A 14,746-nucleotide genomic window follows, 5' to 3' on the forward strand; every position below is an offset into this window, starting at 1 on the left:
AGCTGAAACCGAAAGATCGAGGCAATCGTCACCTTAACTGATCGAACAGGTACTAACACAATTTTCCGAGAGAAATGTTCGTTGCAATATGTTTATTGCAGCTTTGCAACTTGAGTGAAGAGCAGAGTACGAAAACACCGGGTTTAAGATAGGCAACTGATGTTGACAGTGTTTAGGTTGCTCCTCCAACAACTGACTGTGGTGCTTACCGTCCGAACATGAACAGAATATTAACCTTGATACTTTAGTAATATGTTGGTTGAACTGCGCAATGTTTTAAAATATTTATTATGCGGCTTTAATAAAAGTAGCATGGGCATTGTTGAAGTAGAATTTCCATTCCATAAAGGGAAGGGGAAGTTAAAAAAGTAAATGAAATTTTCTACTATTCACGGTTGAAAATATATATTTAACATAGAAAGATAGAAGCAGCACGACATCTGCAAGAACGGGAACGAGGGCAAATTTAGACTAGCGTCTAGGACATGGTTTTGGTTACACAAGCAGTAAAGACGATAGTAATATAAATTTGATATTTATAATAATCAAAGATCATTGCGTTTCATAATGCTTCGATACAAAAACATGAACAAGTGTTCCATGAACAATAAACGTTAACATCGACAGCCACGATGGACCTCTATAGCTCTAGACAGCGCTAGTGACGCTAGACATTGTTTCGACAGCCAGCGACAGATAGTTCTGCAAATCTCACTTAACAAATTTGTCGCGGAGAATGGGAAAAATCGCGATTCCACAAGTGCTGCGATTTCCTTTTGACCTTGCCCCTTTCTCCTGCTGAACAGGTACTTACTATTAAAGTAAACAAATGTACCTCACATCCCCACGAGAATCCTCATCTATTATTACATTAAATTATAATCACCATTCTTATCGAATATAAGACTCGGTGTTACATTATATACACGTTCGTTCCCCACCTTCAAAGGGGGGTAACAAGAAGGAGTTACAAGCGTTACAAGCGTTCCATAAAACAAAATGTGCATCACCTCTTTCTCCTGCTGAACAGATACTGGGGGGGGGGGGGGGGTGTAACCCAAAAAAACCCAAAAAAACCCAATCCCAGTATTACCTTTTTCAGGGTAGGAGTTGGGTTTTTTTGGGTTTTTTACAAATTTTTCATTTGAAGGAAATAAAATCATGTAGGCACCTAGCAAAACAATTATCAGTACAACATCACTGTTGTGGTTCATCACTACAACATCACAATAAATATAATCGCTTAAATATCACCCAAAAGCAGTATTTTATTCACTGATGTGCTCAGAAGAAGTTGGCCATCCAGATATGATATCAGCCATATGTAATGCTCACTTCGATGGCCATGGCAAATTGAGTTAGTAGGGACGCAACTCACTGATGACCCCAAACCTGACCGCAACCGGTACGAGAGGAATAAAGCCTTTCTTCTTACCTTCACGATCTCTGTTTCCGTTTTCCTGATCATCCGCTTAACGAGAAACCATGCTCTATCTCCAACTGAAAGAATCTTGCAGTTACCATCAGCTGCATGATCACATGTGATATTAAGTAATATCTTCGCTTGTTTATGGCCCTGGAGTCGCTAAAATCTTGACTGGGATGGCATTCGATCTCGCCCTCCATTGAGGCAAACCTCAACAGCCGTATCATGATGCAGAGCATCACCATACACAGTTACTATTTTCGCCCATTCCTCTGATGAGTCAATATCCTCCACTTCCTCTTCTTCATCATCTGTTTCCGCTTCGTCACTCTCTGCTCCGTCAGAAGATGGTTGGAAAGCCTCTCCTTCAAAGCTATAGTGTTCTTGAAGGAGTTATCTACCCCTTGAGACTCCCTTCTTCATAGCTTGTAATCCACTGCCAATGTGCAGGGGACTGCACAGGATTGTGAGCCAACTGAAAAGTCAAGATGAAGTTTATCAACAGCTTAAGGGTTAAAGCCCCTTATTTGCTGATGACTCGGTCTCCACAACACGACAACCTATTTCTACAGAAAGTCAAACAAGAAAACATCAAAAAATATGAACATCAATTGTATTGTATCATGTAAAAGGACTGCTAAGGTTAGCACATTTAACATAAGAACAGCCAGAGAACAGCACAAACGCATCGAACTTGCAGAACTATTTTCTCGAAGCAAGCTGCACATCCTTGCCCTGCAAGAATCGAACATCGGGTAGTGCATGCTGATTGCTGAGAATACCAGAATAGAAAAGATGAACAAAGGGATTCATCCAGTGATCTCATCTGCGTGGAGAAACGCAGCTGGCGCTTCTAATGGGAGAGTAGAAATCATCTTGACGAGGACAGCAGCGCATATGAGGCTATTATAAGTCTTATAAAGTTATAAAATCTTACAGCGCAAGGATCCTCACCATGTCTCTTAATGGAAAGCCCAGGCTCACTGTCATCACATGCTACAGTCCTACAGAAGCCTCATCTGATGAAGAGGCATGAAATCTTTTTTGTCTAAAACCAAGCATCTTACAGTTAATTTAGTAGGAGAGGAGCCACACACAATAATTTCTAAGGACGGACATGCCTTAGAAGAAGTTGAGGATTTTAGTACAACGGAGCACGACTTTAGGTTACGCAAGGCCAAGGCATGGGCTGCCTACCACAAAATGTAGGCTATATGGAGGTCCAATTTGCGCCGAGATTTAAAGATCCGTCTGTTCAAGCTACGGTTGAATCAATCTTCCTGTATGGAACGAAAACGTGGACAATAACAGAATCTTTGAAGAAAAGAATAGACGGATGTTACAGTAGAATGCTTCGGATGGCCCTAAACGTGGACTGGATAGGACATCGCACCAACAAGGAGGTCTTTGGATCACTCCCAAGAGTTATTTCGAAGATACAGGCCAGAAGAATGAGGTTGGCTGGGCACATCCAGCGACATGATGACCTGGCAGCACACCAACTTCTCCTTTGGGAACCTAGGGAGGGGTAGACCACCGCTCACCTTCGTCGATAACCTAATAAGTGACACTGGACTCAAGAACACTGGGGAGATTAAGGAGCTTATGGCGGACAGAAAGCTTTGGAGACACATCATCGAGACTCGGACTCTGAAGCCGCCTTAAGTCAAGTAATTTAAGTCATGTGCTTTGACTGGCCCTTGACCTTCGTCATAGCCTCCTTCCATGACAGGAGAACACATTTGCCACGTTTGGCACATTTCCACTTTGTGCATTCATATATGGATTATATCTCAATGAACGAGACATCCTGTTTGCTATCGTGATAACATACTATCAATATAATTATAAACACACTTATATACTATGCAAACTATCTATTAAGTTAAGACATGAGAACAACACGTAGGTAAGACTCAGTGGGAAATAATTCACATTCAATACTATTAATGAAATGGCTAGAATTTTGTTTAAATTTTGTTTAAAAAACCCAAAAAAACCCAAAAAAACCCAATCCCAGTATTACCTTTTCTTGGGTAGGAGTTGGGTTTTTTTGGGTTACACCCCCCCCAGATACTTACCCTTAAAAGTAAACAAATGTGCATCTCCCCACAAGAATCCAGATTTATAAGATTTCTGATATAATTGAGGAGTATTATTATAATCTGCTATGTGGTACTCCCTTGTGGATGGTCGTAAAAAGTCGAAACTGTTCGAGTCACAAGCGGGTCGCCTCGAGATACGTCGTTTTCATGTTTTCATTATCACCATTAATCTTATGATTATACTAACTCAACATCATTACAATTCGCCATATTTTAGTAGCTTAAGGGTGACAAGCCCCCAACATTAATTACTTCAATGGATGCTAGGTTTTTAATGAGAACCGGAAAAACCTAGCATCCATTTACTGCGTAAATTTTGCATGCTTAGGCTCGTGCATTTAAAACTTCTTTAGTTGTCACATTCACTGCCTGACAGGCGAAGCCTAAAAAAGCCTAAAAAATGTTCGTTCCTCAGAATAAACCAAACATTTAAGTTCTCTAGAATTTAAGCAGCAGGATTCATAATAAAGTTTACCCAAGTTTGAATAATACCTATAAATAGTACGTATGACTTATTTACTGCTCGTTTTCTCTGCTCTGGCGAGAAAGAGCGACCCTGAAATTAAATGGACGGATATCTGTCTAGAACGTCTACTGTGCAGGTCGTTAGGTTCGGTGATGTCAGGTGTCCTAATAGTGATTGGGAGCAGATTTAACGTGGACGAGAGTGTATGATGTTGTAACTTTTTAGGTTCTTTTAAAAAAAAGAATAGGGAAATTGGTGATTGTGAAACCAAAAAAAACGGAGGCAAAATCATGATAAATTATTTTTGGTTTTTTGCATTGTATAATGGAACTTTTTTTAAATCAAATCAAACTAGATTTTTTTCTGTCGATTAGTTTTATTTTGTAGTCCCCCAGACCTTCATAAATACTGGCCCCAGTAGATTTTCAAAACGTATCTGTTTTCTTAAAATATTCTTCTAAAAATATTCATCTTCAAAAATATCTCAGCGTACTACTAGAATAAAATGTATTATAAAATTTATTATACTTATTAAACTAAAGTTGGACACATCGGCGGTTAAGCAGTCAGACTAATTCTAATTATCTTCGACCTCAAATTAATAAGCTGAATAAGGCCAATGACTCTCTTAATGAACTCAAAGGCCACATATCAACAATGTCGTCAAAAATAATTTGCAATCTAAAATTTAAACAAAAACATTAACATCAATGTAACAGATAGTTAATAGAAAAGAAGAAGATAATATAACTAACAATCTAACAATCTAACTAACACGAAGGATTAAAGATCCTATGAGGACACGTAACAACTGAAATATTATATATATATAATAACGTTACAATTGAAATAAACGTGAGTTACGTTAACTTTATACATCAACATTCTACATTCTACCCTAACAACATAAGATCCAGTCAGCTAGTGTATCAGTGTATAAAATAACAATGGGACAGTTGGAAGTTAGTTTAAAGCACCACAGCAGGGTATTATCATGGTTTTGATTTCAAAGTTTTTTAAAAGAATAAACGATACATCATAATTTTCAATTCTCGATATGATTTTGTACACATTGGTAAGTTTAAAGTACCGCGGTATTATCACTGCCCACAACCAAGCACTTTGCCTAGAAGGGGTATATGGCACGAGGGCGGAGGACACTATGGTGGAGGACACTAGGGCGGAGGACACTAGGGTGGAGGACACTAGGACGGAGGACACTATGGTGGAGGACACTAGGGCGGAGGACACTATGGTGGAGGACACTAGGGTGGAGGACACTAGGGCGGAGGACACTAGGGCGGAGGACACTAGGGTGGAGGACACTAGGGCGGAGGACACTAGGGCGGAGGACACTAGGGTGGAGGACACTAGGGCGGAGGACACTAGGGCGGAGGACACTAGGGTGGAGGACACTAGGGCGGAGGACACTAGGGCGGAGGACACTAGGGCGGAGGACACTAGGGCGGAGGACACTAGGGCGGAGGACACTAGGGCGGAGGACACTAGGACGGAGGACACTAGGGCGGAGGACACTAGGTTGGAGGACACTAGGGCGGAGGACACTAGGGTGGAGGACACTAGGGCGGAGGACACTAGGGTGGAGGACACTAGGGCGGAGGACACTAGGGTGGAGGACACTATGGTGGAGGACACTAGGGCGGAGGACACTAGGGTGGAGGACACTAGGGCGGAGGACACTAAGACGGAGGACACTAGGGCGGAGGACACTAGGGCGGAGGACACTAGGGTGGAGGACACTAGGGCGGAGGACACTAGGGTGGAGGACACTAGGGCGGAGGACACTAGGGTGGAGGACACTAGGGCGGAGGACACTAGGGCGGAGGACACGAGGGCGGAGGACACTAGGGCGAAGGATACTAGGGCACTACTCATGGCTTCATGGAAATGAGGGCGGATCTCATGATACTCGTTTTAAGAGTTAACATAGTAACATGGACAGTGGACACGAGGGTCTGAGGGTGGAACCAAACACAGTCCCAAATAAAGAACCAATAATAAACTTGTAACATCAAACAATTTGATTTCAAAGTTTGTTTATACGTTGACTTCAATTCTTGTGTCCTCAGCCCTTGTGTCCTATATCCCGATACATTCATCGAAACTTAAAAATGTATCAAACAATCAAACTGACAAATCAATTTACTGTATATACCAAGAAAAGATAAACTCACGTATTGGCATGCCAGGAGTGACGATTATTCGTTACAATCCTATCTGAATCACTGAAGTCCTCATCATCAACATAGAACATGTTGTCTATTATTTCAATCTTCCCTCCCATGTGCTGAATCATCAGTGTTGCTAGAATCTCAATGTCACTGAAATAACAGTCTTGTTAATTAATTGATTAACTTAATTAATTAAATGGTTGGTTGAGTGTATTAAAAACATGGTTAATGGTTATAGCACCTTAGTTGAGAGCTATGAGACAAAGAATACCGCTTATTGAGAAGTATTTACTCTGATTTCATTCGAATTCTTACACATTCAATCTATATAAGCATTGTAAAATTATGTTTTTACTATTAACAGTTCTGTAATTGCAAAATAAAAAATAAAAATGCATTCATCATTGCAAACGATTGAAATCTGATTACACAATTGAATACAATATGGCATTATAGAATAAATAGACCACGTGAATCGAGTTTCAAGTCAATTTAACTCATTACAGCTACACACATTAAAAGGGCACGAGATAACACAAAACACTCCTCGCAGGGAGTTCACCCATTACCTCACGGCAATTGTTTTATCACTTTACAATTCCATACTGCCTGGCCTTAACCTAGCCCAACTCGGCCTCTCAACACCTCTTTTGCTTCAAATTATCAGCTTTATATGTCGGCCACTGACACGACACTCGGAAATATGCTACCTAGAAGTCATCCACAAGGCATTCTTAGAGGTAGCAGATATTTGTGGTAAGGCTGAGCGGGGAGTAACGTCACCTTAGGCGTGTGGTAATGTATAAATCAACATTTCACAGTATATAATCATTGTAAAGTCATAAACTCGCGTCGTCAATTCTGAAAACAGCAGAAGGAAAATCGTGCTGTTTTCAGGTTAGCCACACTGTACCGATAGAAAGCAAGACAAAGCGCTTAATTGATTAACTGCCGCAGTAAAATAATATTAACATGAAACTTCCGACAAGGTCTGAAATATTGGGACTTAAGAAATTAACTTTACTCGGTAAAAATTTAATGAAAATATGTATTAAATATTATAGGTAGTACAGTTCAGCTGTATTATTTAAAATTTAAGCTTGACCAAATAAGCTAACTTCAAAATGAATACACTTATTAAACTACACCTTCATTTATCATCCAATAATTTACCCTTTTCAAAATTAATATCATCAACAGGAATTTTAAAACAGTCAGTGTTAACATGTTTCTCAGGCCACGTTCCTAATCCGGCACTGACAAACGCTTTCTTCACCGCACACTTTACCTGATGATAATCATCAGCCAAATCCTTGCATGCGAAATAGGAGTCCGGAATTGTTTTCCCGATCTTTCCACAGAAATCTTTGTACTTTTTAAAGAAAGATTGTTTACTAAGCTGACTAGGTTTCAACGAAGCTTCAACATTCCTTGCCTCCTCAGCTTTACAGCTATAATACTCAGCATCACTTATGAAATCCTTTCTTGCAATAAGACGCTCTGGAATGTCAGTGACAGCTAGACCCCTCGACTGTTTGATTACCTCACAAACCTTCTCCTCACCCCAGCAGTTAATCCACCCTGAGTAGTCACTGATACGCTGATCGTTTAAATTATCACGTGACTTCGATCCAATGAAACTAACAAATCTGAAGGTAGGTTCGTACAAAGTGAAGGGAGTAGGAAGGTCTTTGTAAATTTGTTCCGAAATTCGCTCGTAAATGGCTTGCTTCATAGCGTTGATTGATCTGTAATACTTTCCAACCTTTGACATGCTGAATGCGTCAACATAAATAGGTTCAATAAACTGGGCCAGCAAAGCACCATTGATACCAGCAATATTTAGCATTGTAATTTTATCTGATGGAGATGCGACACAATGCTTTTCTGTATCGGAGTAAAGGGAAGATTCAGATTGACAAGGAAGGTATTTAAACTGGCAGCTACAGTTGATAAAGTTGTCTATAGCTAGAGTTCGTAATTGACAGAGGTCAGAATCAGGTGTCCCGTCGTCTTTGTTAACCAAGATATCACCACAACCGGGCGGCGCAAAGTTCATAACCATGATTACTTTGTACTGGTCCTTTAACTTGAATTTATACCCGTCACTGTCAGACGCTTCCAAAATGCTGTCTTCTTCGTTAAGCTGATCAAATAAGTATGATCTGAGCGCCCGAACGGCTAGCACCACGGCATTGCTGTCATGAATAACAGATCCATCTTTTTTAAATCCTAGTTTACTGACACAATTAGATCCCGTAGCTACAGCTACCATTTTGTAGTTCTCTATTTCTTCAAAGTCGCCTGACAAGAGCAGGACAGCGGCAACGTTATAGAAATCGAGGAACTTAGAAGGGAGATGTTTGGTGTTCTTTGCGATGGTTTCGAAAACCATGAACATTATTTGATCGTGAATACTGAAGTCCATATCGTTAACAGCATCAGTTGAATTCAATCGGTTTAATCCACCGGTCAGTCTCAATTTCATGTCTTTGTTTTCAACTAGTTTTATGATCGTCCATGCAAGTCTTCTCTTAGCTTCCTCAGGACTATTTCCGATTTCCGTAAAGGTATAAGTTTTGATTTTAACAGTAGCTTTGTAAATGGAATCTTTTGGATGGGTTGAGATCAAAATTGGTTCATCAAATTCAAGCACATCAACATCAAATTGTCGTTGTGCATATGTAACAACATCAAGAAATTCTCCACTATCTGTTTTCAGCTCGAAAGGCACTAATTCCCTAAACGAATGCATCTCTGCCATTTTGTCTTTCGTACTTCCTAAATTTAAATGATCAGTTAATGCCTGCCAGCCTCTTATATTCATTCCTTTGAGAGCAACCGCACACACTTCATACTTAGCTATCTTCTCATTAACAGCAACTCCATAAAACATCCTGTCATTATGAGAAGGGAGGATAATGCCAACAAAAAAGCGGTTCAATAAATATCTTTGAGACAAGTTTTCCGCAAAATTATCACCTATAGTAAAGATTCTGTTTCCTGTAAAGAACTCATTGACAGCCAGAGCAGGGTGCTTACCAGCGCATGTTGCAATATAGGGTACATATTGTGATCCTTCTTCCCATGCTTTTGATAATGCTTTACTCTCTTGGATTCTTCTACCACTTCTATGACCTCGTTTTTTTTGTTTATTAAGAACACTGCTAGAGAGAGCTCTAGCCCATACAGGAACAATAGGGACCTCCTCAGAACTGTCAGAAAAGGCGGGTGTTAAGTCTTCATTGATATCTTCAAAGGGTGGACCTCTTGATCTTGGTTGGAAATCATATCCCTGGTCAAACGCATCTTTTGACTTCTTAACTACTGGAGCGACCCCTTCATCATAGGTAACAGAATGAGCTTGGGGAAGTTGTCCTCTTCCACAGACAGTTGTTGTGTTTGCTCCTCTGAAACCATTTTCGGTCTTTCTTGCAGGAGCAGTACCAACATTTTGGGTTGAAAATGAATCCGTTGTACCATAAGCTTGGCCTCGGCCCCTTCCTCGGCCCCTACCTCGGCCCCTACCTCTCCCTCCTCCTCCTCTTCCTCCAGCACCACTCACTCGCTTGATATCATACTGCTTCGTTATCTTTGTACCAAACTCAGAGTATTCTACCTTTGATGAGCTAAACGTTTCATATCTTTGGTATTCCACCGCCTGATTGCTAGGTGGAGCGACCATCCTTCTTTTTGGCTGTGCAGGATGATGCAGATTACCATGATAACCATAACCCTGCTGATTACCAGGAGCATGGTCGGTTAATTCCTGATATTGTCGAGCGACTGGGGCAAGGGATTTTGTCTGGCTTGCAGGAATAACCACGCTTGTATTGTCTTGGTAGTGATTTGAACCCTCGTGAACATACTGTCCATCATGTCTCTCAGGGTGTTCTGATGGAGGGTAAACTTGGTCCGATGTTTGGTACACTGTTTGATGGTGATGTCTTTGATTTTCAGCAGTTTCGTAATATGTTCCCCCTTCATATTGCATAGCACTGCCTTCTTCAGCTTCGGGGTAAGAATACACAAACCCGTAACCTTTCGCAAAGTCTGAGCTATCAACAGAGGCAGCAGCATCAACAACAACAAGAGCTTGTGATGATTCTGATGGTTGTGAGTCCCTGGGCGGAGGAGGAGGAGGCACTGAACTCGGAGGAGAAGGCACTGAACTTGGTGGGTAATGATTAGCTTTATCACTGACAGGATAATGGTCGGCTTCAAACTGAGCTGCTGTTGATCTAGAAGGGTGCCAATTATTTCGATCATGACGTACATGATATACTTCTTCAGATGGCACTGCAGCTGTGGCAGATATTGCTGGTAATATTGGTGGGTAAGGGTGAGAAACATCATGTTCAGTTCGTGCTGCAGCTGATTGGGGTGGGTAACCAACACTAACTAGTGTTCTTTCTGCTGCTGATTGGGGTGGGTAACCACCACTAACTAGTGCTCTTTCTGCTGTTGATTGGGGAGGGTAACCAACACTAACTAGTGATCTTTCTGCTGCTGATTGGGGTGGGTAACCAACACTAACTAGTGCTCTTTCTGCTGCTGATTGGGGTGGGTAACTAACACTAACTAGTGATCTTTCTGCTGCTGATTGGGGTGGGTAACCAACACTAACTAGTGCTCTTTCTGCTGCTGATTGGGGTGGGTAACCACCACTAACTAGTGCTCTTTCTGCTGCTGATTGGGGTGGGTAACCAACACTAACTAGTGCTCTTTCTGCTGCTGATTGGGGTGGGTAACCAACACTAACTAGTGCTCTTTCTGGTGGGTAAGTGTAATAATATCCCTCTTCTTCAGGATACTGAGTATCTGTTCCGTTGTGATTTTCGTCATAATGTTCAGACATAATCCTGGAAAAAGTTCGATTTGAGAGATTTTAATAAACTGTTAAGTGTTAATCATTGCACTGCGATAAATGGATTTCAATGATAATTGTAGGCTTGAAACAAATTTATGTGATTTATCAATATTGAAAACATTATCAATGCTTTAAATATCATAAATTGCTAAATCTGAAAATCTTATGCAGTCAAAACTCAAAACTCAAAATAATGGCAAAATTGTTCGTCAATAGGTATGATGCGATTCAAGATTATTCAAAAGTATTAACCACATTTTGAAATACAGAAAGAAATCAGAACGCTTGGACAATGGACATATTGTATAATTTTTATGAATATTATGTACAATTTTAAATACAACATCTTGCCGAAGTTATGAGTTTGAAGATAATATTCTATATAGGCTTCCTTCAAGCATATTATGTCCCCCAAATACTAGCCAATTTTTGACAGGTTATCATGAGTTATTAGGAGTTATTGAATTGGAGTGACCAATAAATTTGGCTTGACATCAAATAGTAACGCCGAAAACACACACTATAGCATGCACATCTATAGTTTGAATTTCCGAGCATATGGTTCGCGTGGCTTAGGTACAACATTGTATGTGTGCAATGTGCATTGTGCATATATAAATCAACTTTCAACATGCAATTTCACAGTGCATTGAACATATTATAATGTTCTGCACAACTAATTGTTTTTAACAAAAAACTTGCACTACAAAACACACTGCATACATGAACAAGTGCCAATCTTCAACTCTAGCATAGAATGAATTGTGAGAAATTTCAGTAAATTATTTCGAATAGCTGCACGAGGCGGAGCGCGCAGAAACTGCATTAATGGGATTAATTAGAAGTTCCTGATAATACAAGGTTATCCTCAATTAATCCTATTTGACACATTTTTTTGAAGCTTCATAATTCCGCGATACATTGTTTGGCAGGTAATGGAGAAGGGCTGAGATTGAATTATCATTGCACGAATCTCAGTGAGAAACCGAGGAAAGATTTCTCGTCAATTCCAAACAAAGTTCATTTCGATATGAGCAGAGGGCCGGGGGGGGGGGGGGGGGGGGGGGGGGGGGGGGGGGGGGGGGGGTTTGGATGGATCATGGATCGGGAGATAAATAATACAACTTTTATTGAAAGAAATCATCAAATAAAACAATTTAAGTATCTTCAGCTTCGTTTCTGACTTCCTTGAATATATAGTTTGGTTAACTCAGAGCTACATCGTAACTACAAGCCTTAAAATACATAATATCTTCTAATTAATTACGATAATTAATTACGATAATTAACTTAATATTTGATGTCTACACTCACCTAGGATTCTGACCGATAATCTGATATTCCTGATCCATGGACACGCACAAGACGTTATCGAAAGGCTTGGTGAACCATTGTATAGGCTTCTCTAGGTTCGTCAATGGGTGGTGACCTGTAGGTTTTTAAAGATGGTAGTTATTTAATAGTTACTTAATAGTTACTTAATAGTTACTTAATAGTTATTTGATAGTTACTTAATAGTTATTTAATAGTTATCTAATAGTTAATATTTACTATTAATAGCTCTGCAACAGTCATCTTTTTCGTTAATTAATAGTCACTTAATAATTCTGAAGTAGTTACATTTAATATTATACTAATAATATACATAGTTACTTCATTATAGTGAAATAAACAGTTCAACTTATGGAATATGGAACGGTCATCGAAAATCAAGATCTCTATCTAAAAACTGTCCTTACCAGCCACCAGGCACCAACCATAGCCTCAAATCCGGCAAAGCACTGCTCAAACACACACAACAACAGCACATGCGCTATACCGTGGTACTGTGCGTGCAGTAAAGCACACGTGCAGTAAAGCGCACGTGCAGTTAAGCACGTGTGCCGAGCGGCACCTATCGATTATCGGCAAAGCAAGCTGGTATGAAACCAAACCTACCGATAATTTCGTTAGTGAATCTGTCCACAACCACAAAGTGGTGTTCGTTCACTCCGATAATAACTGGCATTTTAGCTGCAGGGTCCTCCATTTGGAGGTAGAGATCGTAGAACAACTCAGTCTTGTACAGGGGGTGACTGAAAGGGAGAAGTTGTTGATCATTTTAAATCCGTAATCTAATTCAATCTTTAATTCAATCGTTTCAGATTAAAAGATTAGTCTATATCGTATGCTACTGATTATGATAATAATCCTGGATAAAGACAAATACGTGACTTTCAATTCTTCTAGATTCATCCAATTGAAAGCTGCGGTCCAAACCTATAACATATAACTATAACTAATAACATATAACTATAACTAATGATTTTGCGTTTATTCGGAACATGCGCTCACAGTCAAATATTCCAAATGCTTCTCAATATCCCCCAACAAATGTAAAGATAATGCGTTTACGTTACCTCACAGACAACATTATATAATATATTATATATATTGAAGCATGTCGTGTCCTCTAAGTGGTTTCTGAGGAATATAGCTCCTCAGCATAATCTATTTTGGATGATTGTCCCTTTCCTTCTGAGACCCCTCACGGACACAAATTTCCGGGTTTGACTTAATGTTCTAAAAATAATGGCACTCCAGGAACTCTTACCGCGCTGACTAGAGATTTATAGGGAATATACGAATATTCAAGGGGTACTATTCAAGTAGGTACGTACCCTGCTGCTGTAAATACATTATTTTAATACGGATGACAGTAATGATTTGCCTTCAGTACCTTGACAACACCAGACAATATCCCGAATACCTGGCAAGCAGCCAGCATACCGGGCAAGCAGCCAGCATACCGGGCAAGCAGCCAACATTACCCACATACCATCAACCATGACAATCCTGCCTCATACATGCCCTGGGACTACCTCCTGCCTTTTAAAGTCTGATATCTCCTGCATTGTTCCAATACTCAACCAGTCAACCAGTAAACTGTTATAAAGTCAGATGGTATGTGACTATTAACCAGCGGATGGCGCGGATTCGTCCAATTCCTGGAATCTAACCGACAATGAGCTAATGTTATATATAATAATAGTTGATCTTTAGAATTAGCTAATTAGAGCTCACTGCAGGTCTTATTTATCACATACAAGGATACTTATTATTGCTCAATAATCATTACGGAGCACTTTTAGCCTCAGACTAATAATGCACAGAGAGCCATTTGAATCTCCTAACTTTGAATAACCCTGTGTTTCAGGTGGTAAGTGGTCTACAGATCTTTAGACTTCTTGGATTAATCCCAAATTCCTAGGTTAAGGACCATGTAACTTGTGACTGTAAGTACAATATAATATCACACACAACTTGCAATTCTACATAAATATTCACATCTAGATAGTAGTATACTGATCGGCAGAGTGCCAAGTGCCTGACGTCAAAGTACTTTATGTAAGTATTCCTCGAGAGATAGCAATCATTATGCGTGATAAGATGGTTCACTATCATCACGCACACGAACCTTCAAGGCTAAAACAGTAAAACGGTTTGTAACCTTGCCAAGGTTTACACGACAAATGAACCTCTAGCCGAGGTCACGTATTCAGGGTAACAGAGCTGGGGTCACATGATCAGGATAAAGTGTAATACCTCCCCCCGGTCCTGCCAGGTACCCAGTTTTCTGGCTCCAGATGTTTGACTCCCTGTCCTATCTTCAGGCGAGCCCGAACCTTAGGACTTTCGCCTTTTGGG

At 40.2% G+C, this 14,746-nt stretch overlaps 1 protein-coding gene across 4 annotated transcripts in view; it reads right to left on the reverse strand.

The window, feature by feature from the left end:
- Window positions 1-14,746, reverse strand: part of LOC134814411 (uncharacterized) — a 54,258-nt gene that overhangs the window by 15,528 nt on the left and 23,984 nt on the right. For all 4 annotated transcript variants that reach the window (XM_063822508.1, XM_063822507.1, XM_063822506.1 and 1 more), the window contains exons 20-22: window positions 12,998-13,134; window positions 12,374-12,488; window positions 6,193-6,339 (exon numbers count right to left, since the gene is read on the reverse strand). In XM_063822508.1, coding sequence (XP_063678578.1) covers window positions 6,193-6,339; window positions 12,374-12,488; window positions 12,998-13,134 — 399 coding nt within the window. The remainder of the gene's footprint in view (window positions 1-6,192; window positions 6,340-12,373; window positions 12,489-12,997; window positions 13,135-14,746) is intronic.

Source organism: Bolinopsis microptera, chromosome 4 (assembly GCF_026151205.1).
Source record: "Bolinopsis microptera isolate Bmic1 chromosome 4, MBARI_Bmic_1.0, whole genome shotgun sequence".
Classification (NCBI taxonomy): domain Eukaryota; kingdom Metazoa; phylum Ctenophora; class Tentaculata; order Lobata; family Bolinopsidae; genus Bolinopsis; species Bolinopsis microptera.